Source organism: Schistocerca serialis, chromosome 9 (assembly GCF_023864345.2).
Source record: "Schistocerca serialis cubense isolate TAMUIC-IGC-003099 chromosome 9, iqSchSeri2.2, whole genome shotgun sequence".
In the NCBI taxonomy this organism is placed as follows: domain Eukaryota; kingdom Metazoa; phylum Arthropoda; class Insecta; order Orthoptera; family Acrididae; genus Schistocerca; species Schistocerca serialis.
The window spans coordinates 512,380,443-512,407,250 of record NC_064646.1 but is presented as its reverse complement, the minus strand read 5'-3'; the positions used below and the strand labels follow the sequence as shown (position 1 = coordinate 512,407,250).

The 26,808-nt window shown below is 42.2% G+C and overlaps 1 protein-coding gene across 2 annotated transcripts in view; it reads right to left on the bottom strand.

Moving 5' to 3' along the window:
• The window catches only part of LOC126419843 (N-acetylglucosamine-1-phosphotransferase subunits alpha/beta), a 131,783-nt gene that overhangs the window by 5,555 nt on the left and 99,420 nt on the right, over nt 1-26,808 (bottom strand). Inside the window, exons 8-11 of one of the 2 annotated variants that reach the window (XR_007576007.1) lie at nt 4,921-6,083; nt 4,686-4,838; nt 4,404-4,588; nt 4,136-4,326 (exon numbers count right to left, since the gene is read on the bottom strand). Coding sequence is in view for 1 of the 2 variants with exons in the window: in XM_050087093.1 (XP_049943050.1) it covers nt 4,136-4,326; nt 4,408-4,588; nt 4,686-4,838; nt 4,921-6,083 (1,688 nt within the window). In the remaining variant the exon portion in view is untranslated. The remainder of the gene's footprint in view (nt 1-4,135; nt 4,327-4,403; nt 4,589-4,685; nt 4,839-4,920; nt 6,084-26,808) is intronic. The other variant, XM_050087093.1, reaches the window with a different exon arrangement.

Sequence of the window (26,808 nt, the reverse complement as noted above, 5' to 3'; positions counted from 1 at the left end):
AACTTATTAGATATGTACTTATGGTGCATCAAATGGTGGGACCAAAGGTCTAAAAATTGACTGTGTAATAAAAAAAGTTGTAAAACCAGCTATGCAGCCAGAGGCCATTTCATTTACAATTACTAATCATGCACAGCTGTGTCTCCACCATCCACGACAACAGGGAGTCGAAATACAGTCAGAAGCTTTGTGACTCACCAGTGGAGACTGTTGCCAATTAATGTAGAAATTACCAAAAATCAAAACTAAAGAATTGTGGAAAAATTATTTTCACATTCCTGAACTACCTAGTGGTTGCAGAGAAGATGTTTTAGCAGAATGGCTACGTTACCTAATGTGATCTGACTCATGGTGACACACAATCCAGCATACCATCTCTTAAGTGTAGGAATGACCTCCAAATTCTGGAGTAAGAATTGTAAATGCATATAGCTTTTGTAAACAATAGGAAAACGAAGCAAAATATGATACAATGGTAAATAAGATACAAAGGAATTACAGACATTGGCTGCAAGTGGGCATTGTTTTAAATCAATAGGGAAAGTTGAAAATTTGTGCCATACTGGGATTCGAAACCAAGTCTTCTGTCCTCAAGGCAGATACTCTGACACTAAGTCAACTCGACACAGAGGTCATCGCAACTGCACAGACTACCCTAGCACGCCTTCCGTCAGACCCAAATTATCAAATCATCCACACAGTACGAATGTAGTGCCCCTTGCTTATTATTCTCATCACTCACAGCATTTCACCAATTTCCATAAGAGTTCAAGTCTGGTGTGCACACGCACGCACCCACCCACAATTTTCTGGTGTGAGTAGAAATGCACAGCCTAGCATACAAAGGTGTAAGTTCCAATCGTTTTTGTAGATTCATATGGTTGAATTTACTGGGGTTTACTGTCTTACCAATATTTATATGAAATGACTAATGGACACTACAGGGAACATTAATATCCTTATGCACTGGTCCACAGTTGCAGTAACTTTTTGAAGATAAGCCGGCCACGGTGGCCGAGCGGTTTTAGGTGCTTCAGTCCGGAACCGCGCGACTGCTACGGTCGCAGGTTCGAATCCTGCCTCGGGCAGTTCTAGGGGACTGATGACTTTAAATGTTTCTTCAATAACCGCGTCATTGTGAAAACAAAGATACACACGTATCAATATGTGTAACATTGCCTTCATTAGGAGAGGGCAGTGTGTCTAACACTTTTACTCTTTGACCCAGAACATGTTAGCTAGTGAACCTTGCCCTTACCTCCAAATTTTCATTATTTTAAAGCATCTTTTCTTGCATCTGGTCACAGAACTGCAGGAAATTGAGAAGTGAAAGTTAAGGTGGGAAAGGCTTAACCTGTTTATTATTTGATATATAAAGGTTAATTAGAAGATGTAAACTTGATAATCTTTCACACTGAGTGGAAGTAATTTTATAGGACCAAATCTAAACTTATGCAGTTTGTGTGAATGTCAATTGTTAACACTGATACTGAAACACAGAATAACTTATAACTGACTGTATGATACTTATAATTAGATCTGTACTGGACAGACCTAAATGAACTGTGCCTTCTCTGGAATAAATTTACTTTGATTTGTGAATTACATCAATATGCAAGAGCAGGACAAAGTTAGTCACATGCAGTCACTTTAAGATTAATGAACTAGGTCAATGGACACTGTCTTTTGCTGCAGAAGATCCTCATCATCACTTGTCGTTAATTCTGTGTGGCAGTTAATTACGGACTCAGCTTAATCAGCAATTACTCCACATTAACTTCTATTGTGGTTCAGGTGAATTTACTGCCAAGAACTATTATTGTATGGTTTGTGAACTAATAGACAAGTTTAGTTTGTTGTCACAGAAGTTGATCATGTTCAGTCAACATTGTTGGCCCTAAGTGAAGATTATACAAGTTCCTTCACTCACTCATGCACTATCAGCGGATTTGTGTGTGTTCCCATTATCGTGACCTACAAAAATCAAAGCTCCCTGAACACTTCAAAACAAATATCTCTGCAGTATGTGCTGCAGTGCATGTTACACAAGTTGAGCCAACAACAGAGCAAAAATGAGCACTGTGTTATAAGTAAAGAAACTGATTCTACTTTATTCTACGTCATTGCATACATTATTTGTGGAATTTGGTAACTGCCATGTACCAAAATCAGATGATAGTGCACAAGTGAATGATGAAAAAAAAGACACAATCACTTCAAAAATTAAAAAGCAAATTGTACGTGGCAAATTGGTTTTAACCTTCAAAAATAAAACCTAGATCCACCCAGGATTTATGTTCTTTCTAACAACATTTACTTCCTTTCTTCAAGTACTTCTGAGATAAATGGCTCTGAGCACTATGGGACTTAACTGCTATGGTCATCAGTCCCCTAGAACTTAGAAATACTTAAACCTAACTAACCTAAGGACATCACACACATCCATGCCCGAGGCAGGATTCGAACCTGCGACCGTAGCGGTCACGCGGTTCCAGACTGTAGCGTCTAGAACCACACGGCCACTCCGGCCGACACTTGTGAGATATTAAGAAACATTTCAAGAATTCGTACTCCATTGCACTAGCTGTGTAACTGATCATAATATACGTGAAATGAATTGTTTGATGATATGATAGTGGAACGGGAAGAATATCATCTTTGCAGGTGTACGTAAAAAGCTAAAGACATACAATGACAATGATTATTTTGGTGATATGTAAATTCAGACATAAACACATAATTGGCTGGGCTCAGAACTGCATTCTGAGCACAGTTCTGAGCAATTATTTGTATGGATTCAAGCAAAAATATTAATTCAATTCACCGTTTCCCTCTTCCTGCTTCCACACAGGTAATAAAACATTTTATGTTACCAACAACAGTATGAAATATAATATTATACTTCTGGGTGTTCTGCCACAAGCACACTATCATACCAAAAAGCCGCAGAGATCAAAAATTAAATGTGATGGCCTTTCTTTGCAGTGTAGATCCTTTTTTTCTTTTCATTCTGCCCGTGTGTGTGTGTGTGTGTGTGTGTGTGTGTGTGTGTGTGTGTGTGTGTGTGTGCGCGCGCGCGCGCGCGCGCGCGCGCGCGCAAGCAGTCAAGACAGTTTTCATGGTGTAAGATAAATCTCACACAAATGTCAGTATTTGCTAGAAAAAAACTCTCCTTCAGTGTTGCGTTCAAATAATTCAATCTACAGAGGCAAGACGGAATTAATTTGGGATGAGGAATTATGTATGGATCTGCACCCTTGTTCAGACTGAATGAAAATGGTGCAAGCAGAGTTAAAGTACAGAGTACAGAGCATAGTGTTCAGGGGGGACAGCAAGAGAAGGGGGTGGGGGGCAGGGGGTGAAAGAATGATGGGAATACAAAGTGATAGGTAACAACAAAATAAATCAGAATAAATTGAGACCAGAGACAGTGGGTGAGACATGAGGAGGCAATAAGGCACATTTTCATTTATACTTGTATGAAGCACTAATTCTGGAAGGGAACAAGCAAAAGGCACAGTAGAAAAAAACACAATCTTGTCATGGCTCTTCTGTAGCAGGAGTGTTACCAGAAGCTATGGCCTGTGTGCCAAGTTCCCATAAAGTCCTGTGTGTTTCTATCAATTATCACTGTGATAAATGCAGTCCGTGCACTTTTTCTTGAGCTGTGACCAGAGAAGCGGCAGGGGAAAGGATATCCACCGTGAAGATGACAAGGCCGGACCACAGAGGAGACAGAAAGACTGCTGCAAAGCGAAACTGCTCTGCCTCCCTCATACACTGAAGCTAATGATTATGACTGTGCTCTGTACTGACCATCTACAAGAGATTATCCATACACCACTGCCACACATATAGTATGAACACCACACGACAAGAGAAAACACTCCATTCAGTAATGGTTATACTACTGTACCAGATTATTATTTGTCCACTTCGGTTGGCACTGATAGATAAAATACTAGTGTTCCAGAGTCCTCTGGTTTGTACTGATTGACAAGTAGGGAGCTGAGTATTTATGAAAGAGTGCACATATAATGTAACTATGTACATGCACAAGAGCCTTAAACTTCATTTTTTTACAATTTACCGATCACAGTTTATTCAATTCTGTGGTTAATAATCTGGTACTTACTTTGGTTCCTTCCGTATTTCATCTAGAACAGAGACCACGTGGGTTATGTTTGAATTAATCATTTTGAAAGTCACATCTTGATGTTTATCTTTCACTATTTCATATTTATACCTTTTTACTGAGCCAAACTTGGATGTTAACAACTTCGCCAATGGCCCACAATTCACCACAAGTGGTCTGCTCACAATAGGCTGGCAAAAGTGGGAGGGAAGACATTATTACAACAAGTACAAACTCAGAAACATAAAAGAAGCTAATGAGTAGCTACCTACAAGCCTGGAGTCCTGGTACCTCTCATACATCGGTGTGAATGCTTCTCTCTCATATACTACATGTGGCACTGTTCTAGAACAATTTATTACTTTGTTGGTAAAGGCTGTAACACGGTGAAAGCCAATGGGCAATTCATAAAGTCTCGCCAGAAGTGTCCTAATTTCTCTGTCAGACAATGTTCTGCAACAAAGAGAGAAAAAAGTTTCATGTTCATGAACAATTTGATTGCTGAACAGCTAAAAGCACAAAATTAAAAGCACAAAAATTAAATTATTACCCTGACTGATCAGTGTCAAATATGTCAAATATCTCTGAAGCAGATCGCGACTTCTTTTCACTCATAAGAAAATAAAAGTAAGAGAAAGCATACTGCATATCATTTGCTCTACGTATCTTATGCGAAGAGGTCAAGAGCCATTCGTCCTGAAATCTGAAATAACCATAAATAACCATAAGGTACAATATTCACACAAAAAAATATATAATATGTGCTGCAACACTATATTTATTACCTTCTCTGCAAATCTTCCATTATCTTTTTATCTATGAGGTGAGGCATATGTGCAGGAACTTTTCGCACCTCAAAACCAAATTCCTTGCTATAAAGGCGATTTACGTAGAGCAATGACCCAGCAAACGAGTCTCTAAGCACCTTTCGAGATATTCCGTAAGGTGTTCGATAAACACGTAATTGGTTGTAATTCTGTTTCTCATGAGGAAATTCTGTGACACTCATGCCATTAACACGCTCCAGAAATGCCTTTCTTGGTTTAGAAGCATTAGGAATAATTTTTTCAACATTAGTTCTGTCCCATCTGTGGTATTTTCCATAATTTTTCCTGTTTTGTTTGATCATATCTTTCACGTTTTTCCTCAAAGATGACTGGCGTCTGGTTTTGTGAGAACTTCCGTCCGCGTTTTTCACATGTCTGGTTTCATCTGCAAGTTGAAAGTTATCATCAATGGAGTTTGGCTTCCTATTGATAGGACTGACAAATTTGCCCACATACTTGGTAGCAAATGTTCTAGTGCTGTTATAGTCATTAACATCAACCTCTTTGTTTACATCAGGAACACTTGAGAACCGACCAGTACCAAGTGACACACTGTTATCTGGTGTCAGTGGTCCTACAGTTTCATTAGAACCAACAGGAAATTTGGTGACTGAATCATGTGACAATGTTCTGTCATAGTTATAATGGAATTTATAGTTAGTTTGGCGACTTACAGAAACATGAGGAGCTGTAGATGATGATGCTACAGGTTCAGTATATTCATTATTTTCTTCAACACTGTTAATTGCACTGAGAGTATTTTCTGTAAGTGTTTCTCTTTCTGAGGTGTTAAAAAGTTTTGCTACTGAATCCTCCTGGCGACTTCCTTCTTTCCTATCCATGTCATCAAAAAAGTTTATGTGCTTGAATGGATTGTCATTATTGTCTTCAAAATTGAGCTGACTGTCAAATCCATCATCATTGAAAGCATCCATGCTCTGGTTGTTCTCATCATACATTTCCACGCCACCATTACTTCCGGCATCTCCATTTCCGAGATCGCAGTCGCCACCGTCATAAAAGCAGTCTGAAGTGTTACATGCAACATCACAGGAGCCATCATTGATGTAAGACCATGGACATAAAACTGAACAGTCTGGAACTGACCATGAGAAGTATACCTGAAAAGTAATTTTGCATTTTGTCAAACAAATAGAATGAAAAACAGATTTGTAAACAATGTAGTTATGCTTATCTTTCAGATAAACTATTACAAACTGAAATGGGAAAAAGAGCTGATTCTGTAATTATAGGGAGGAAAGAATTAATCCATAAATAAGCAATGAATACATCATTTGTTTACAAATGTACCAACTCTGAAATGGTAAATGTAATATTCACCTTCAGTGCTGCACTGTACTGTGTGTCTCAATTGTGGTGTGTACGATAATATGGTCTGACAGAGAATAAGTGGTGACATGTAACCACCAGCATTTAGGAAAGTCAATGTGTACAAATAATGGCAATATGGCAATATGCCATTAATCTTATAAAAATATTTATGAACCTTAGTAGACAGTTGCAGCTGAGGATGTTGCCCAGCTTTTAAGTTTACTGTCAGTTCTGGAAAGTAAAAATCCATACAAATTTTTTTTTAAAGTAACAGTTTGTAACCACATGAAAACTTGAAAGCCGATGAAAATCAAATGAAAATTCCCAAGCCTCACTACTGATGTAAAACAAACCGAGTTCACTGGATAACAACACATTGAATTAAGGAGTTGTTTAACTGTCATTGCCCTGTGTACCAATATCCACTAGTTTTACAAATTATCTGAAGATCTAGATTTGGGTATTGAAAAGTTTTGTTAATTACATAGCATGTAGCACAGTGTGTCATAAAGCTAAATTATAACTACTAGGTGTACAACTTCGCTTCCGCCATTTTTTCCCCACCATTTGAGGCTTTAATGAAACAAAATTGGTTACACATGTACCATTCAAAGAATTTTCCATCGCTGGCCACTACTTTCTCCCATCTTCTGGGCAGTGTGCGTATTCTGCATCGAAAAAATTGTTCATCTTTTGAAGCGATCCACAAATCGATCCAATTTATGACTTCTTCATGAGATCGGAAGTGTTGGTCAGCCACACCATGCGCCATTGATTTGAACAGGGGGAGCAATGTCTGGAGAATACGGTGGGTGGGGTAGGACTTCCCATTTTAACATTTCCAAGCACATTTTGACATCTTTTTCAACATGGGTTCGAGCACTGTCATGCTGCAAAATCCCTTTATCGTGCCTCTCGCCGTATTGTGGCCATTTATCTTTTAACACTCTGCTGAAACGCATTATTTGCATATGATAACAAGCATCTGTTGTTGTTTCACTTGGCTTTAATACCTCATAGACACAATGATGAGCTGGTCCCACCAAATGCAAATCTTGGAGCCGTGAATATTCGATGTGGAAGCACGGTCAGGATATCCCCACGATTTTTTGCCTTTAAGGTTATCGAATTGAACCCATTTTTCATCCCTGGTCACAATGCAATGCAGAAATCCCTTCACTTCTTGCCTCTGAAGCAACTGTTCACAAACACACAAATGCCTTTCAACATCTCTCAGTTTCAGCTCACATGGGACCCAAGTTCCTTCTTTCTCAATCATGCCTATAGCCTCAAGACATTTTGGAATGGCTCACTGTGCCACTCCCACTAATTACACCAATTCTTCCAGAGTTTTACGCGAGTCTTCACTCAGCGATGTCTCCAATTCTGCATTTTCGAAAACATTCTCTCTTCCACCACTATGCCGGTCTACGGCATTAAAATTACCGTTATTGAAGTGTTGAAACCACTCACGACACATTCTTTCACTTACAGTGTCCTTACCATATGTACTTGAGAGCATTCAATGAGACTCAGCCACTGTTTTCTTCATACTGAAACAAAACAGTAACACCTCCCACAAATGACGAGAATTAGGCTCGTAAAGTGACATTTTCAATCGAGAACAACTTTATGATGCAGACACAAATCGGCTAATGTTCGAATGAGGTTGTGTTGACCAAGGTAGAAGCTAACTGTCTGACGTGTGCAATCTGTTTCTTTTGACCGCAACTTACCGTTGTCGCAATCTATAGGCAAATGGAGGAAAAAAAGTTGTACACCTTGTAGTAATGTATTATAAACAGGACTCAACATTCACAGATTTAAGTAAATATTGTCTTTCAAAAATATCGCTGTAATTAAGTGAATACTAAAATTACTGTAGATGTAGAGCAGCTTTGCAGTAAATATAGTAGGACTGAGGAGGCAGCAGCTCTCTCACTAATTTGTTGCTGTTGTGGTCTTCAGTCCCAGGAGAGGTTTGATGCATCATATTACTCTATCTTGTGCAAGCCTCTTATCTCTGGAAAACTACTCCAATTTACATCCTTCTGAGCCTTTTTACTGTATTCATCACTTGGTCACCCTCTACAATTATTACCCCTCGCCTCAGAATGTGTCCTACCAACCAATCCCTTCTTCTAGTCAGGTTGTGCCACAAATCTCTCTTCTTCCCAGTTTTACTCCGTACCTCCTCACTAGTTACGTGATCTACCCATCTAATCTTCAGCATTCTTCTGATGCACCTCATTTCAAAAGCTTCTATTCTCTTCCTGACTATACTGTTTATCATCTTTATTTCACTTCCATACATAGCTACAATCCATGCAAACAATTTTTTAAAAAAAACTCTTTCTCACGTTTAAATCAATATGTCATTTTGATATTAACAAATTTTTTTCTTCAGTAATAATTTTCTTACCATTGCCATTTACATTTTATATCCTCCCTACTTCGGCCATCATTAGTTATTTTTCTGCCCAAATAACAAAACTCATCTACTACTTTAAGTGTCTCATTTGCTAACCTAAATTTCTCAGCATCACCCGATATAATTTGGCTACATTCTATCATACTTGTTTTGCTTTTCTTTGTGGTCATCTTCCATCCTTTCGAGAGGTTTTCGAACTTCAAAGTTTTTATTTCGTCTCCCTGCACTTTACTTCTTAATCCAAATTTTTCTTTTGTCTTCTTTAATGCTTGTTCAATGTACAGACTGAATAATACTGACGATAGGCTACAATTGTGTCTCACTCCCTTCTCAACCAACACTTCTATTTCACGCTCCTCGACTAACTCCAGTCTGGTTTCTGTACAAATTGTAAATAGCCTTTTGCTCCCTGTGTTTTACCCCTGCTACCTTCAGAATTTCAAAGAGAGTATTCCACTCATCAGTGTCAAAAGCTTTCCCCAAGTTTACAAATGCTGTAAATGCAGGTTTGCCTTTCCTTAACCTATCTTCTACAGTAAGTCTTAGTGACATTGTTGCCTCACATGTTCCTACATTTCTTTGGAATCCGAACTGATCTTCCATAAAGTCAGCTGCTACGAGTTTTCCCATTCATCTATATTGAATCTGTGTTAGTATTTTGCAACCATCACTTTATATTAAACTGATAGTTCAGTAATATTCACACCTGTCAATACATGTTTTCTTTGGAATTAGCATTATTATATTATTCTTGAAGTGTGAAGATCTTTTGCCTGTCTCATACATTTCTATTGGGCCTTGTCTTTTTACCTATTTGATCCTCTGCTGAATTCACTATTTCATGAATGAGATTTTCACTCTGCAGAGGAGCGTGTGCCAATATGAAACTTCCTGGCAGATTAAAGCTGAGTGCCGGACCGAGACTTGAACTTGGGACCTTTGCCTTTCACGGGCAAGTGCTCTACCAACTGAGCTACCCAAGCTTCTGTAAAGTTTGGAAGGTAGGAGACGAGGTATTGGCAGAAGTAAAGCTGTCAGAATGAGGCGTGAGTCGTGCTTGGGTAGCTCAGTTGGTAGAGCACTTGCCCATGAAAGGCAAAAGGTCCCAAGTTCGAGTCTCGGTCCGACACACAGTTTTAATCTGCCAGGAAGTTTCACTATTTCATCTCTCAAAAGATACCCATTCATCATCTACTGCATTTCCTTCCCCTGTTCTAGTTAGTTGTTGCCCAATGCTCCCTCTGAAACTCTCAACCTCTGGTCTCTCAGACTATAAAGGTCCCATCCCCTTTATTTTCTACCATTTTGCAGTTTCTTTAGTTCTAATTTACAGTTCACATCCAATACATTGTGGTTAAAGTCCACATCTGCCGTTGGAAATGTCTTACAGTTTAAAATCTGGTTTCGACATCTCTGTCTTGCCATTATATAATTTATCTAAAACTTTATGGTGTCTTCAGGTCTCTTCCACATACATGATTCTCAAACTGAGTATTAGCTATGATTAAATTATGCTCTGTGCAAAGTTCTTCCTGGACGCTTCCTCTTTCATTCCTTTCCCCCAGTCCATATTCATCTATATTTTCCTTCTCTTCCTTTTCCTGCTGTCAAATTCCAGCCCCCATCACAATTAAATTTTTCTCTCCCTTAGGTATCTAAATAATTTCTTTTATCGCATCATACATTTCTCCAATCTCTTCACCATCTGCAGAGCTAGTTGGCATATAAACTTGCACTACTGTGGTGGGTGTTGACTTGTGTCTATCTTGCCTACAATAATGTGTTCACTGTGCTATCCACAGTAGCTTACCCACATTCCTGTTTTCTTATTCATTATTAAACCTACCCCAGCACAGCCCCTTTCTGATTTTGTATTTATAACTCTGTGTTCACCTGACCAGATGTTATGTTCCTCCTGCCACTTAACTTCACTAATTTCCTCTATATCTAACTTCAACATAATCATTTCCCTTTTTAAATTTTCTAACCCACCTACGTGATTAAGGGATCTAATCTTCCACACTCTGATCCATAGAACACCAATATTGTTTCTCCTGATGACAACATCCTCCTCAGTAGTCCCCCCCCCCCCTCCCCTCTCCCCTCCCCACCCCCCAACAATCCAAATGGGCGACTATATTTTACCTACAGAATATTTTACCCAAAATTTAACCATAGAGTAGAGCTGCACGCCCTCCGAAAAATTATGGCTGTTCTTTCCCAATGCTTTCAGCTGTTTGCAGTAGCAGCACAGTAAGGCTGTTTTAGTTGATGCTACCAGGCTACACCAGTCAATCATCCAGACTGTTGCCCCTGCAACAACTGAAAAGGCTGCTACCCCTCTTCAGGAACCACACGTTTGTCTGGCCTCTCAATAGATACCCTTCAGTTATGGTTGCACCGGCAGTATGGCTATCTGTATCACTGAGGCACACAAGCCACCCAACCAATGGCAATGTCCATGGTTCATGCAGGCCAGCTTACTAATTTAATCAATTAACAGCATTAAGCAGTACAGTGATAATACAAAATAAGTTACTATGTTTTCTTGTCTTCTGTTTATGTATATCTTGATTCATTCCACATTTCTGAAGATAGTTATTCTTGGTGAGATCCTCAGAACATGATTAATTAATTAATTAATTAATTGTCAGACCACTGAATAATGGCATGTGGTCTGAAAAAGTGGAAACTGTGTTTCCTAACTGTTATCTATTATTACTTATTGTTTTAAGATGTACCTCGCTTGCTCACTTGAATTTTTTTTTCAAATTAAATGTCTATAAGATCACTTCTGTCAACTTTGAGACAATATGTTTTGCAAGTGTTAAGCTTTACTGTGTCAATAGTCATCAGCTTCATTCCTAAAACTCACTAGACAGATACACTCTTAAGTCTGACAACACTCTGTAGCTACCATAGCTGGTACGTGTGTCCAATTGCAGAGGATGAAAACAGTTCAGGATGTCCGTCACTAATCTCATAATAGTCTAAAGCAGATTTCCTGGGCCACCACTTCTGATCCTGGTACTGATGACTCCTATGAAAAAAAAAAACTTTTTTGTACATCACTTGTCACTCTGTATTATTCTTGTCTTCAATTTATTAATCAGCTACTTCGAAAAAGTTATGACTTCCCAAAATCATGCCCTATAATTAGGTCCACTCTATCTGACACCTAGAATAGCTTTTCATCAACCCCCGCAACCTCGAAAATATCCTGGTCAGACCCTATGCTCCTGTGTACCACATGTTATGTTAGTACCACTCACCTTTCTACACTGGTACGACACCTACCAAGACTGGCAAACACAATATCCTGTTGCAGAGTATACTCTACAATATGAAAATCCTGACCTCAGTGCCTGTTTCACCACATGTGCCACCTGGATTCTCTTTCTTCAGACCAGTTTCTCAGCAACTCTGCAAGTCGGAACTAGTTCACAACGTGTTCTTGGTTCTTGCCACCCGCCTTGCCTAAATTTACATTAATTTCTTTGGTTTCAGCATTTCTTTTCAGTAACAATTTCTTTTTTTCACTCATTTAGTCTTCTGCATATCTTTTATTTTCTGACCTGTCTTTTTCTTCCCTGCCCCCAATTCCCCTGTATATCACACATAATGCACTTAACTTTCAGATCTTATTAACTGTTGCACAATATTTCTTCAGTAATCTCTGCCTTGCTTACTACCATATTTTCCACCTATTAACTCTCAGGTTTTCAAATCTTGTCCAGTGCAGTCCTCAGAAATCAATCTTTCCCTCTCATCCCATCCAGTAATGCTCCCCTGACATGGATTTTGGGATGACTGTTTAGTAACTGTACCCATTTCCTAAATCTAGCCAGTCCTTTTCCTTCATCCTTCTACATTCCCCTTCAACCCTCCTGCCACTGATTCCAAGAGCTTGCAAATTTACCTAACTTTTCTACACGTTTTCTCTTGCCGCTCCCTGGTGAGCAGATTTGTTATTCATCCAGTTCTTTTATATTTGCAAAAATAAATATGAGGTGTTACTTGTTAGTTACATCTGACATATTGTTGCTATGCTCTGAAGTCATTATCAGGATTGAGGTACTCATTTTACACCTTTTTTTCTGCTGCAAACGTATTGTCTATGTTTCTTCGTAATGGATGGTTCTCTACTTTCTAAGTTGAATTCACTATTTTTTTTACACGGCTTTCTTGCCACCTAAAACACTTTTATTATTCTTTCAATGACACCATTCTATTGCTGCAGCTGAGTCACGTCAAATGGGTGAGCCATTTCCTAGTTTTGATCCATGCTGAACAACTTCTTCCGTCATTTATTATATTGTCACCACTACTTACGCATGTTCAGACCCTATATTCGATTAACCATTCCTATATAACATCTTCCAGGTATGGCACAATAGAATAAGTGCTGAGACTTCAATGGCAGAGATGGAGACCATCAGAATGGCTTAGCTAGTGGAGGAAGCAACCCTGCTTTCAGGGGTAATATTAAAGCTCAAGATACATAAACACTAATAGGTCAGGGCTGACTGCAAAGACGTTTGTTTGTTCTCCACGTCTGGGGTGTCCTAAAATGAACTCTGTGGCTTACAACCTCAGTTTTACCTCTAGGAATGGGCTGTGCCCACCCTCTAAGCTGGGTTTCAACTTCTGACATGATGGAAACAGAGTAAAGACTACTTGAAGAGGTAACTGGGGATACAAATCCTCTTTTTACCAGCATGAGCAGTGCAGCCCAGGTTATCAGATCGAGGAAAACCTGAAACATCTGTGAAGGAAAGTCTGCACTTCCCAGAATGTTAAGAAAGAAATATGTCCTGAATGAACATGTGCTTGGAATCATGAACACCAGCATGCTCCTTTTTTAAAAAAAGTGGCTGATCAATTTTCTAAGAGAGAAACACTTTGCAAGAGGCCAGATACCTGGACAGAAACCCAACAGATTCAGAAAAGTACAGAATCTATAAGAGAACACCAGTGGTAAAAAGTACCTGAAACATAATGATTCTAGATTCAGCCTTTGTAAAAGAAGAATAGAGCTGAACCCATCATCAGTTTTATGTTACTAGCAGTGGAGATTCAAAAAATAGCAAGAGAAATGATGAAAAAGTGGATGACTTTTGGGAAACTCTCAAAGACGCAGCATCTACAATCCCTCATCATTGTATTAAAATCTTGCTTGGTGACTTCAGGCTTAAGTGGATTGGTTGGTTGATTGGTTGCTTAAATGGACTGAACTACTAAGTCAGCAGTCTCTCTGTCCTTGAAGAGACAGGTCTCTACAACTGCAGATCAAAGAGAGCCTACTGCACAAAACACAGGGGAAGAAAACCTGCTGAGGTAAGGGTCAAAAAGAAGAAAGAGTGACAGGAAAAAAGAAAGGCAAGCACAAGGTGCTCCATCTAGAGAGCAGCCAGAATCCCCTGAAAGCAGAGTGCAATCAGGTGGCATATATCCCCCAGCCCCCACCACTTATCAGTGGTACTCTACTGCAAGACTGCCTTGGAAAGACTGACAACACAGACAGGGGAAGAGAAGCATAGACAAAGTCCAACAGACCACCCAAGAGGAGCGAAGGGGAAGGGGGGGGGGGGGGGGGGGGAGAGAAAAGAAGAGTAGAATAGCATGTAGGATGAAGACCGGGCTGGACCACCAAGCCCAGACAGCTCCAGCCCAGTCTGGGCACAGAAGGCCAGTGTTCTGCCAAACCCTCAATGAGCTGATAAGGTTAAGTGGTCCTCCCTTACAGAGAGTGGTAAAAGCACACTTCATAAATAAAACTAAGTCAGTTGCTGAGGTATCGTCTCCTAATAGCAGGGATAGCAAGTGAGAGAGATTAAGAGTCCACGGCAGGGCAGCTATGTTGGGACAGTCTAGCTAAATGTGGATCAGCGTCAAATGGGAACCGCAATGACAGTGGGGTGGTTCTTGCCACAGAGGATACGACCATGAGTCACCCAAGTACCGCCGATGCGGAGCCGACAAAGGACGGTAGAGTCCTAGTGAGAGGCCTGCACAGAGCACCTCCACAGATTCATACTCTCCTTCATTGCCCACAGTTTACTTCATGACGTCAGGGTAATCCATTCCGTATTCCAGATTCCTAAAACTTTATGGTGTACCACCAATCAGAGGTCTGATTCTGGAATACTGATCTGAAGAGTCAGTTTACTGGAAGCCTGTTTGGCCAGGCCATCAGCAAGTTCAATCCACAGGGTCCTGATGTGTGTGGATCCTGATGTGGCCTGGAGTCCAGACCAAAGTCGCTGATCATCAATACTGTTCAAGCACATACACGGAATACTGGATAGCAATGATCAGGAGTGGTGAGGGTAGCACTGCTCGAGAGGTTGCAAACTACTCAAGGAGTCACTGCAGATGAGAAAGGACCCACCAGTGCAGGAAGGGGTATGCTCAAGCACATAAGAGAAGCTACCAACTCCCAAGTGAAAGCATCCGACAAGGAGAGCAGTTCAGTATATCCCACAGGAGTATGAGCAAGGCCAACATGACCAGCAACCATTCAGTGCAGACAAATTATGGGATGCACCTAGGACGGAGAAAAATTGGCGGCAGAGGGCCTCGGAATGTTCCGAGTCTTTCGAACCGTGTGAGAGGTCAAGATGAAGCTGCAGTCGAGGGATGCACCGTGGAGGTGTAACAGAACTGGATCCAGAGGAGAGGCGGAAGAGGAAACAACTGAAGGCCAGAGAGGATAGACTGGATGCAGATTGCAATTGTAATCACCTTGAGGGCCGCCAATGCGGGAGATGGGTTATTGTGTTTGGAAGGAGGAGACGGTAGTTTAGATGCTTCGGGGAGCTGTGGACACGGGCAGCATCACTGACACACTGTTGTTGGCACCTGATCTGCAATGGAGGGACCCTAGTCTCCACGAGTAAACTGTTCACAGGTCAAGTTCGAAAGGCTCCTGTCACAAGTCAAATCCTGCAGTGGCGTGTCAGGTCCAGTATCCGCCATGCCAAACCATACGCCAGACTCCCATAATCAAAGTGGGATTGTACCAGGGCTTTGTAAAGCTGCAGAAGAGTAATGCAGTCTAAACCCTAGCTGGTGTTATTCAGGCAGTGAAGTGTATTAAGATCCTTAAGCTGACGAAGATGCGTATTCCGCGTCAACCGAGACTCAAAGACCAGTCCTAAAAAAGCGATAAGTGTAAACAAAATTGAGTAGCTGGTAATTCAGATAAACTTCCGGTCGTGGGTGAATGGTACAATGTTGACAGAAATGCAATACGCTAGTCTTGGCAGTGGAAAATGAAAATCCATGTGTGACAGCCCATGCCTGCACCTTTAGTAAGGTGCTTTGCAGTTGACATTCAGTGACACACACACACTAAATGAGGAATATTAGGGGCAAAAGTCATCAGCATACAAGTAGGGTGATACTGAGGACCCCACAGCTGCTGCTAGACCATTGATGGTGACTAGAAAGAGAGGGACACTCAGTACAGAGCACTGTGCGACCACGTCTTGAGTAATGAGGCTACTGGGGGAAGCATGAGCTTGAACCCGGAACATATGGTGCAACAGGTAGTTCTGTACAGAAATTGGGAGAAGATCCCAGAGACCACACTCCCGTAAGGTAGCAAGGATGTGGTGTCGCCATGTGGTCAACGAAGAGAGCTTTAAGGTGTTGACATCAGGCAAAAGCAGTTCAGATGGCAGACTCCAGGTAAACCAGATTATCAGTAGCGGAATTTCCTTCGCGAAAACCATCCTGGGACGGACATAGAAGACCCCAGCACTTTAGGAGCCAACACAGCTGCTGGCTCACCGTGCATTCAAGCAGCTTACAGAGAACATTAAAAAGACTAATTGGGCTTTTTTTTTGTTATGGTTTTAGGTTTAGGGCACAAAACTACTACGGTCATTAGCACCCAGTCTGTGACTTAGGAAAATGTAAAGAAATCGAACTGGAAACCAGCAGCAATGGGAGCGAAACTCAAAAAAGTAGGGAAACTAAAAACAGAAGGAAAGCTTAAAAAACTACTATAGAAGGGGGGTTGTTTGTCCCCAAAAAGAGCTTCAAATCTCACTGGCACTAATAAACTTGAGAACGCGATCGGCTGAGCGCTTGTCATCTGCTAATATGGAAGATATATCAGGCGACAGCTGTAGACGGGTGCGTAACGGAGTAAAATAGGGGCACTCAAGTAAAAGGTGTCTCACCGTCCACAGTTGAGGGCAGTGGGGACAAAGTGGGGGAGGATCGCCACTTAAAAGATCTCGATGGCTAAAAAGACACTGCGTATCCGGAGTCTAGTTAAAATTACCTCCTCCCGATGATGAGTTCGAGAGGAAGAGGTCCAAGCACAGGGAAGAGCTTTCACGTCCCGCAGTTTATTATTGGGAAGTGTCGACCAATGTGCTTGCCATAAAAGAGTAACGTGACGACATAAAACACTCCGTAGATCGGCGAAGGGAATCCTGCGAATAGGTGGCTGAGGAAGAGAGACTGCAGCCTTGGCCGCTATATCGGCCGCCTCATTACCACAGATGCCAACATGTCCTGGGATCCAGAGGAATGCCACACAGACGCCCCCCCAAGTGGAGCAATTGGAGGCAGTCCTGAATCCCATGGACCAGAGGGAGTACAGGGTAGAGAGTGTGGAGACTGAGGAGAGAGCTGAGTGAATCTGGGCAGATAACATACTGTATCTGCTGATGGTGACGGATGTATTGGACAGACTGGAGAACAGCGTAAAGCACTGCAGTAAAAACCGAACACTGGTCGGGAAGCCGAAAACGATTACGGGTGTTGCCAACAATATAGGCACTCCCAACACCAAACGATGTTTTTGAGCCACCAGTGTAAATAAATGTGGCATCCTTCATTTGTGCACACAGAGCACCAAATGCCCGACGATAAACAAGAGAAGGGGTACCATCCTTGGGAAACTGACAAAGGTCACGGAGCAGGCAGGTCCAGGGCCGGAGCCAAGGTGGTGCTGTACCCCAAGTTGTCAAGAGTTTTAGGGAAATGGAAGGAAAGAGAACGTAGCAGTTGACAGAAGCGGACTCCTGGTGGTAGTAGAGAGGAAGGGCGGCCTGCATACCCTAAATCCCAGGAAGCATTGAAAAAAACGTCATGGAACAGATTAGCAGGCATGGAAGACAGATAATGACTCAGAAGGACAGCTCGCCGATTGGGCAGCGGATGTTCAGCAGTCTCAGCATAAAGGCTTTCCACAGGGCTGGTGTAAGAAGCTCCAGACGCTAAACATAATCCACTGTGGTGGACACAGTCGAGATGCTGAAGAATAGACGGCCGAGCAGAGGAGTAAACTATGCTTCCATAGTCCATTTTCGATTGCACTAAGGTGCAATAGAGGGGGAGAAGGACTACTTGCCCCGCTCCCCAGGAGGTACCATTCAGGACACAGAGCGTGTTGACGGATCACAGACAGTAAGCCGAAAGATAGGAAACGGAGGACCAGCACAGTTTTCTGTCAAACATAAGACCCAAGAATTTAGTGAAGTCCGCAAACAGAAGGTTGACAAGGCCCAGATGTAAAGAAGGTGGAAGAGATCCGTATGACACCAAAAATTGACACAAACGGTCTTACTCGGAGAAAAGCGGAAGCTGGTTTCAATGCTCCATGAGTGGAGGCGATCGAGACATCCTTGAAGACGTCGTTCAAGAAGGCTGGTCCATTGAGAGCTGCAGTAGATTGCAAAATCGTCCACAAAGAGGGAGCCTGAGGCATCAGGAAGGAGACAATCCATAATTGGATTTATGGCAATGGCAAACAGTACAAAACTTAGCACACAGCCCTGGGGTGCCCCGTTTTCTTGGGAGAAAGTAGTGTTCACCCACACTTTGAATGTGTGCTCTGCCATAAATTCACAAAGAAGAAGGGGCAGCCGACCTCGAAAGCCCCAAGAGAATAGTGTGCGGAGGATGCCTGTCCTCCAACACGTACCGTATGCTCTCTCCACATCAAATAATATTGCTACTGTTTGGCGTTTCCTGAGAAAATTGTTCATGATATACGTGGAGAGAGCAACAAGATGGTCAACTGTAGAACGACGCTTTCAGAAATCGCATTGGGCAGGTGTTAAAAGACTTCGGGACTCCAGCCACCAGGCTAAACAGCAATTCACCATACGCTCCAAAACCTTACGTACACTACTCGTGATGAAAATGGGACAATAGCTGGAGGGGAGATGTTTGCCCTTTCACGGTTTCGGAACAGGAACAACGATAGCTTCCCACCACCTTCTGGGAAATGTACTGTCGGTCTAAATTTGATTATAAAGGCGAAGGAGGTAACGCAGACTATGGTATGATAAATGCAGCTAAATTTGGATGTGGATACCATCCAGTCCTGTGTTACCGCATGGAGAAAATAGTACTATAGCTTTCGCGATTTTGACAGAAGAAAGCAAGAGGTCGCACTTCCGCTGCACGTTTCTTCGGGAGAAAAGCTGGCGGGTAATTTGAAGAGCTCGAAATCTTAGCAAAGCGTTGACCCAATGAGTTAGAAATTGCGCGGGGTCCACTAATAAATTATGTGCGACAGTGAGCTCAGAGAGTGGGGAGAAACTAGGCGCGCCAGATAACCATTGAATCCGACTCCAAACTTCCGAGGAGGGAGTGAAGGTGTTAAACGAGCTAGCAAAGAAGTCCCAGCTTGCCTTCTTGCTATCGCGAATGACGCGACGGCATCGCGCACGTAACTGCTTATAGCAGATACAGTTGGCCAAAGTAGGATGGTGGCAGAAAACGCAAAGAGCACGTCGCCGCTCACATATTGCGTCACGGCATGCCTTGTTCCACCAAGGAACTGGGGGGTACTGAGGCAAATCAGAGGTGCGAGGTATTGAACGTTCCGCAGCTGTAAGAATAAGTTCTGTAATATGAGTGACCTGATTGTCGACACTAGGAAAGTGACGGTCAATGAATGTTGCTAGACACAAAAAAAAGTGTCCAATCGGCTTGGGCACACTTCCAGCGTCTCAGGCGCGTAGATGGCAGTTGTGGCTGCAATCTAAGGACACAGGGAAAATGGTCACTTGAGTGTGTATCAGCAAGAGCAAACCATTCGAAGCGACGAGCTAGCGGAACAGTACCGACCGATAGGTCCAAATGAGAGAAATTTGTTGTGGAGGCTGACAAAAATGTAGGGTCCCCAGTGTTGAAGCAAACAAGATCTGCTTGGTGGAAGATGTCTATCGCTAGTGAGCCATGTGGACAAGGACGTGGAGATCCCCAAAGTGGGTGGTGGGCATTGAAGTCCCCAAGCAGCAAAAAGGGGGGCGGAAGCTGACCAAGAAGATGAAGGAGATCAGCTCTTGCCATTGGTGTGGGCGATGGAATGTATACAGTACAAAGATAGAAGGTGTAACCAGAAAGGGAAAGACGGACAGCGACAGCTTGGAATGAACTGTTTAATGGGATTGGGTGATAATGGACAGTATCATGGAGAAGAATGATGAGTCCATGTGCTGGAGTGCCTTCAACAAAGGGGAGATCAAATCGGACTGACTGAAAATGGGGGAAAACAAAGTGATCGTGGGGACGTAGCTTTTTTCCTGAAGACAGAAGATGATCAGCGAGTAGGATCATAAGAGGATCGACAATTCATCCCAATTGGCTCAAATGCGGCGGATATTCCAATGGATAATGGACATAGGGTGGACAGAAAAGGGAAGAATGTGACCAAGGTTGCCCTCAACTCAACGACTGCTCAGAGCTTGCGACCGACAGCGTGGAACAGCATTCAGCCGAAGGCAGAAGATCCTGATCCATAGGTTGTTCAGGAGCAGCTCCTGCCACCAGCGATCGGCCGGTTGATCGGCCGCCAGCAGTGCGCCTCGGCGACACAGAAGACGGCCGAGGGCGGTTACCACCGGATGGTGCTGTAGATGAGACACGCCGTGGCAGAGAAGGAGAAGAACTGGGTTTCTTATTAGCCTTCTTGGAAACAGGAGGTTAAGATGAGGGAATGAGCCGCTGATCTTTAAAAATGGGGCAATCTCTAGAGGAAGCAGCACGGTCACCCATACAGTTGACGCAACGAGGGGATGGAGGTGGACAAGCACCCTCAGGGGCATCCATGCCACACGTAACGCATTTGGCCGGATTGGAACAGGACTGGCTGTTATGATTGAACCGCTGACACCGATAGCAACGCGTAGGGTTTGGGATGTAAGGGTGAACGGAAATTATCTCATAGCCCACTTTTATGTTCGATGGAAGTTGAGCTCTGTCAAATGTCAAGAAGATAGTACGGGTTGGAACCAAGTCCCTGTCAACCCTTTTCACGACTTGATGAACAGCCGTTACGCCCTGGGCAAACAGGTAGCTTTGAATTTCCTCATCGGACAATCCGTCGATGGAGCGTGTATAAACCACCCTGTGTGATGAATTTAAAGTGCGGTGCGCTTCCACCCGGACAAGGAAGGTGTGTAGCAGAGAAGTTCGCAGCAATTTTTGTGGCTGGAGGGCACTGACTGCTTCTAACAACAAGGCGCCATTTTGTAATCGGGAACAAGACTTTACAGGACCAGCAATTGCATCCACACCTTTCTGAATAATGAAAGGGTTGACTGTGGGGAAGTCTTGACCTTCGTCCGATCGAGAAACAACGAGGAACTGTGGCACTGATGGAAGAATTGTCCGTGGCTGAGACTCATTTAACTTTCGCTTGTGAGCAGACATAGTAGATGATGAGGAAACCATTGCAGAAGAATCCCCCATGATTACCGGCGTCTCTGATGGCGGGCTCCTCCCTTGTGGGGGCCCTCTCTGAGGGCACTCACACTTAGGTGACTGTTCACACATCAGGTCACACCTCCCGAGAAACGGATGGAGGGACCAATCGGCACTTTCGGAAGGTATCAGCTCAGGTAATGACCTCTCCCTGGGGCTGGCCGTTACCAGGGGGTATGTAGATGTCCTTCCTGTCTACCCGGGGTGGGGAATTACACGTTACCCCGTCACCGGCTACGCGTGGGAATGCGTGGGTCGACCTTCAGACACGCACAGGGAGGAAAAAAGAGAAAGGGAGGAACAAAGAAAAGTAAAGGAAAGAAGAGAGGTCTCAAACGCCGTAGCGGAGAAAATGATAAAGAGAAGAGGTAAGGAAAAGAGAAGGACAAAAGACTTGCCAGCAGAGAAAGCGAAGAAAAGAGACAGTTTTGAGCGTCCTTCTCCAGGCATAAGCACTAAACATACTCCCAGAGTGGGAGGAAGGGAAGGGAAGAGGCGGTGGTGGTGGAGGGGGGGGGGGGGGGGGAGGATGGGGAAGGATGGGGGATGGGGAAGGATGTGGAAAAGGTGGGTATGCACCCCAGAAAGGAAAAAAAATGGTTCAAATGGCTCTGAGCACTATGGGACTTAACATCTGTGGTCATCAGTCCCCTAGAACTTAGAACTACTTAAACCTAACCAACCTAAGGACATCACACACATCCATGCCCGAGGCAGGATTCGAACCTGCGACCGTAGCAGTCCCGCGGTTCCGGACTGCGCGCCTAGAACCACTAGACCACCGCGGCCGGCGGAAAGGAAAGAGGGCCAGACTAGCTCGGGGTCCTGTGCTTGCTACACACGTATCCACAAAAGAATTGTGGACGCCCTGGGGGTAACAAATGTCCATCTCTAGAGGGTGCATACCCAGTTTCAGTAGCGGGACAATGACGCTTCCTCACCATTGTGATGGGAACTTGGCGTTGTACCAGATACAGTTAGATGTGGCAAGGGTATGACGCTATGATCCACTGGCAGGTACTTGATAATTTGGTTGTGGATACAGTCTGGCCCTGGGGCTCTATCAGGATGGTGGGCAAGAACACTGACAAATTCCCACTGACTGAATGGAGCATTATATGGACATACGTGATGTGTGGTAAAAGATAATTGCTTTCACTCCAACTGCTGTTTTAAGACACAAAAGGCAGGTCGATAATTTTCAGATGCTTAGGCTCGAGCATAGTGTAGAGCAAAATGTTCGGCGATGGCGTCTACAGTATGCCAGATACACCTGCAGGTTGTCTGGTGTCCACAGGGATGTCTGATCTTAACCCAAACCTGCGAAGGAGAGGTACGCTTCCATCTTTTTATTAGGTGGCAGACCCAGGCAAAAGCAGCTTAAAGATGCTCCATTCGTGGGTGACGCTTAAGGTGTTGGAGAACCACCTACGATCTCGAATGGCCTCTGCGAATTCCAAGGACCACCAAGGTACTGTCTTCCACTGGGGAGAACCTGACAAAAAGGGAATTGCTAAATCGGCTGCTGAAGGAATTGCTGTAATCGTATTCTGGATTGCCTCATTGATATCTCCATGCAGCAAGAAGCCAAGCTCGACAGCAGACGTGAAAACATTCCAGTCAGCACTGTTGAGAGAGCCCATCCAGGCAGGTGTCCAGGGGCTGACATTGAGGGAGGGACGAAAAGATGTGGAAGTGGTCATTAGGGGGGTACAGGTGATCGTGGATCCCCAAGTGGACGGGTGGAAGAAGACAAGGCCTGCAAAATGGGAAGGTCTACTACTGAGAAGATTCCGTGCACCACACTGAAGTGTGTGAGGGTACCGTATTCAAGAGGCAATGTTTAAGTTGTGCCACTAAGTTTTCGAGGTCTGTACCGTGGCTAGTGAACATGGTTCCAGCCCACAAAGGGTTATGGATGTTGAAATCACCCAAGATTAGAAAAGGTGGGAGGGAGGAGCTGAGAAACCAATGCAAACAGTGTACTGTGAGACACTTCACCATCGGGAGGATGGTAACCGTGCAAATGGTAATATCCTGAAATGCCCTTACCTGAACAGCCACAGCCTCCAAAGGTGCACTAAGAGGCACGAGTTCACTACATAGAGTGTCTACCTTGTCATAGACAGCATGATTCTTACAATATTCCCGGTATCTATGAATGGCTGGAGTCTGCACTGCTGGAAACCAAATCTCCTGAATGGCAATACAGGAGGTAGGTGATGAGCTTAAAAGATGTCGTAGCTCACCCAGGTGGTGGAAAAAAACACTATGATTCCATTGGAGAATAATGTTCTCGGTGTACAGTGATGCCATAAAGGGACCAAGGGGAAAGTTAGGCCTTTGGGTGACCTGCTGCCAATGGTTGAGGGGTTACGGCATCATATTACACAGAGTTTTGGGTTCTGTTGTGTGGTGTGAACTGGGGCCTCAGGAACCACTGGAGTCTCCACCTCAGGCTGTAACGTGCAGTAAGACGTCTGGACCATGTATATTCACAAATTTACAATCTTATCCTTTTTTCAATCTTATTTGAAATGTTTTAAACTTCAACTGTAAAACAGTATATGATGTGCTAACACAATAAACCCCTGTGATTTTTTAAAAAAAAATCATAAAATTACTGCACTACAAAAAGAGATATATTTTTGTTTATGTGATATATATTGTCATAATTGTTGTATTGTACTGTTGACTAAATTTCATTTTTTGTACATTATTTTCAATTTAATGTTCTATATCTATGTTTCGATCTTAGTATGAATATAATTTTACTGATGTACTTTGGAGCAATGTTAACTGGGATCAGTTGGCTTGCATGTGTGTATGGCAGGAAGGAAGGAGAAATGTAAAGTTTTCTGGAGTTGTGTACAAATGGAACGTATTTCGCTGAGTGAACATTGTAAATTTATGGCAGCAAGGCATCTAGGACTATCAAATGTGAAAATTACGTACGAATCAGTTTCGTCATCTACATTATTCTACAAACACATCAACCTATAGGGCTTCCAGACCGACAAGAGAACCTGGCTTTTAGATAGAAGTTCAAGCAACAAATTTAAGGAGATCCTCAAGAAACAAGATCAGAATATTTTCTTTAAAACTACAACTGGACCCAGCCAACAATATGTAATTACTCCATGAATAATTATTTACAATTAATAGTCATCCAATGTGTGTAACAAAGGAGGTTGTTAAAGTGGTGCTATTGGGACCAGGATACTTGTACGTTTGGATTTTTGACAGTGTTTATGTTTCAAGTGACCAAAAAGCATATAGTTGTGTTGCAAAGTGGAATGATTTTAAACCAAATGTAGTTTGACATATTACCATGTGGAGAAGTTTTGGAAAGACGCAAAACTATGGACATACGTGGTTGTAAAAGGTTGAGGCATTATTAATAAAGTTGACGCCAGCTACCTAATCCAGGACAATAAGCAGCTAAGTACCAATTAAAATATTAATTTTTGTATTTTCTCAGTGCAGTGTTGTGCTGTATGGACATTTTGACCAACATTTTTTTTTCTTTTAGCATTGATAATTTACAAACAAATTTACAAAAAGTGAATCATGATCCGAACAATGAAATAAATATGCCGAACCTACCAGCTTCAACTAGTGAGTTTAGACAAGACATAGCCGATAAAGACATGTTTCAAGATGTATTAGACAATAGTCGACCAAAGCAGATTAAACGAAATCAGTGCAGACTCAGGAATTTTAGACAGTAACGTGTTAGATTCGAGTCCAGACCATGAGAAACAAGTACAGTTGCATGTAAGTAAAACAATGCTGAGTGAAAATCCCAAACAGTTAATTTACAAGACATGTTTACTGCATTAATGTCATCAAAGGAAAAAATAGTGAAAAACTTGAAACAAAAAGCCTGTCATCAATGGAAAAAAGTAGTGGAAAACAAAGTAATCTCATTAGACCAGAGCTTAATGTGCAAATTTCAAATATTAAAAAAGACTGAGCTTTTCTCCAGTGAAAGCTAAAGATGAACGTGTGAAAAAAGTTGAGGGGAGGGTAGAGGCTTCAGAATCCAAAATACGATCATTATAAACAAAAATATAAGAAGAAGACAAGGACCTCACATCTGAGATACATGCTGTTGAAGTTAAGACGTAAAGATGCTGTTGGAGACACTAGTAAACAATCTGTAAACTTTATAAATAAGCTAAATGAAAAAACAGACGTCGTTGCTTCAGATGTAGATGAAAAAGTTCAGAAGATAGCTGAGATAACATAATGATGTCACCATTACCAAAAAAACAAGATGGGGCTTATCAAAAAACATTCTGTAATGTAGGATATCCAAGCTTTCCTGCTATGCCACTGAAGTGTTTCCCTGGTGACAAACATTTTCATCCAGTTGATTTTATACAAAGTTTCTGTGATAGTTTTCTCCCTGGTATGAGTGATGAATTAAAAATTAAGTTCATTAAAAGATCATTAGAAGGGGAAGCCTTGTCATGGGCCAACTAACTTGACTGTAGCAATTTATCCATAGATGAATTTGAAAAGTGTTTCTTGAAAAAGTTTTGGTCTGACACTGAACAGGCAAGGATAAAGAGTAAGTTTTTAAATGGTCCGATGTACAGGGAGCAGAAAGGGGGTATGAAAGAGTTTTGCGAAGACCAGATCATGAAACTTGCACACATAGACCAACCCTTTGATGAATTAACTCAAATGGATGCACTTAAGAGAAGGCTGCCAGAAAGAATTCAAATGGGGTTAGTTTACAGACCAGACGATTCTGTAGACCAGTTCCTGAAAAATAATAATAATAATAAAAAAACCTTAGTTTTCAAAATTTGCAAAAGACAAGAAGGGTGTCCCAAGATCTGTCTGGGACGCTTCAGTGGTGATGTCACTTATTCCTCTTTCCATGCTGTCACTAGTTTGTAATAAGTTAGGTAGTATCTTCAACTGTCTTCGATTTCAGGTAATGTGTGGTTAACTTTATGAGAGAGTGGCACATATATTCTGAGGAGAAACATTGGTGAACAGCCATTTTTGACAATAAACAGAAACATAATACCTATGCAACACTGATTATGTAAAATTCAGAGTGCTAACACATATTTGATTATTTTCTGAGTACAAAAGTAATGCAGGAGGATGCTTTTCTGTTTGTTATGAAAAAAAGTTTATCAATTATACCAAAAAAGTAAGGTAATGGAATTTTACAAAATCTTTAAGTGTATCAAATTATGTTGAACAACCTGAGTAACCACTAAACATGAAATTATAAAAGGTTGTATTATTGCAGGAGTAATGAGATTACTACACAGTGTATACACAATTTTTGGTAAATTTTTGAGGAAGTAGTACATATAGTACAT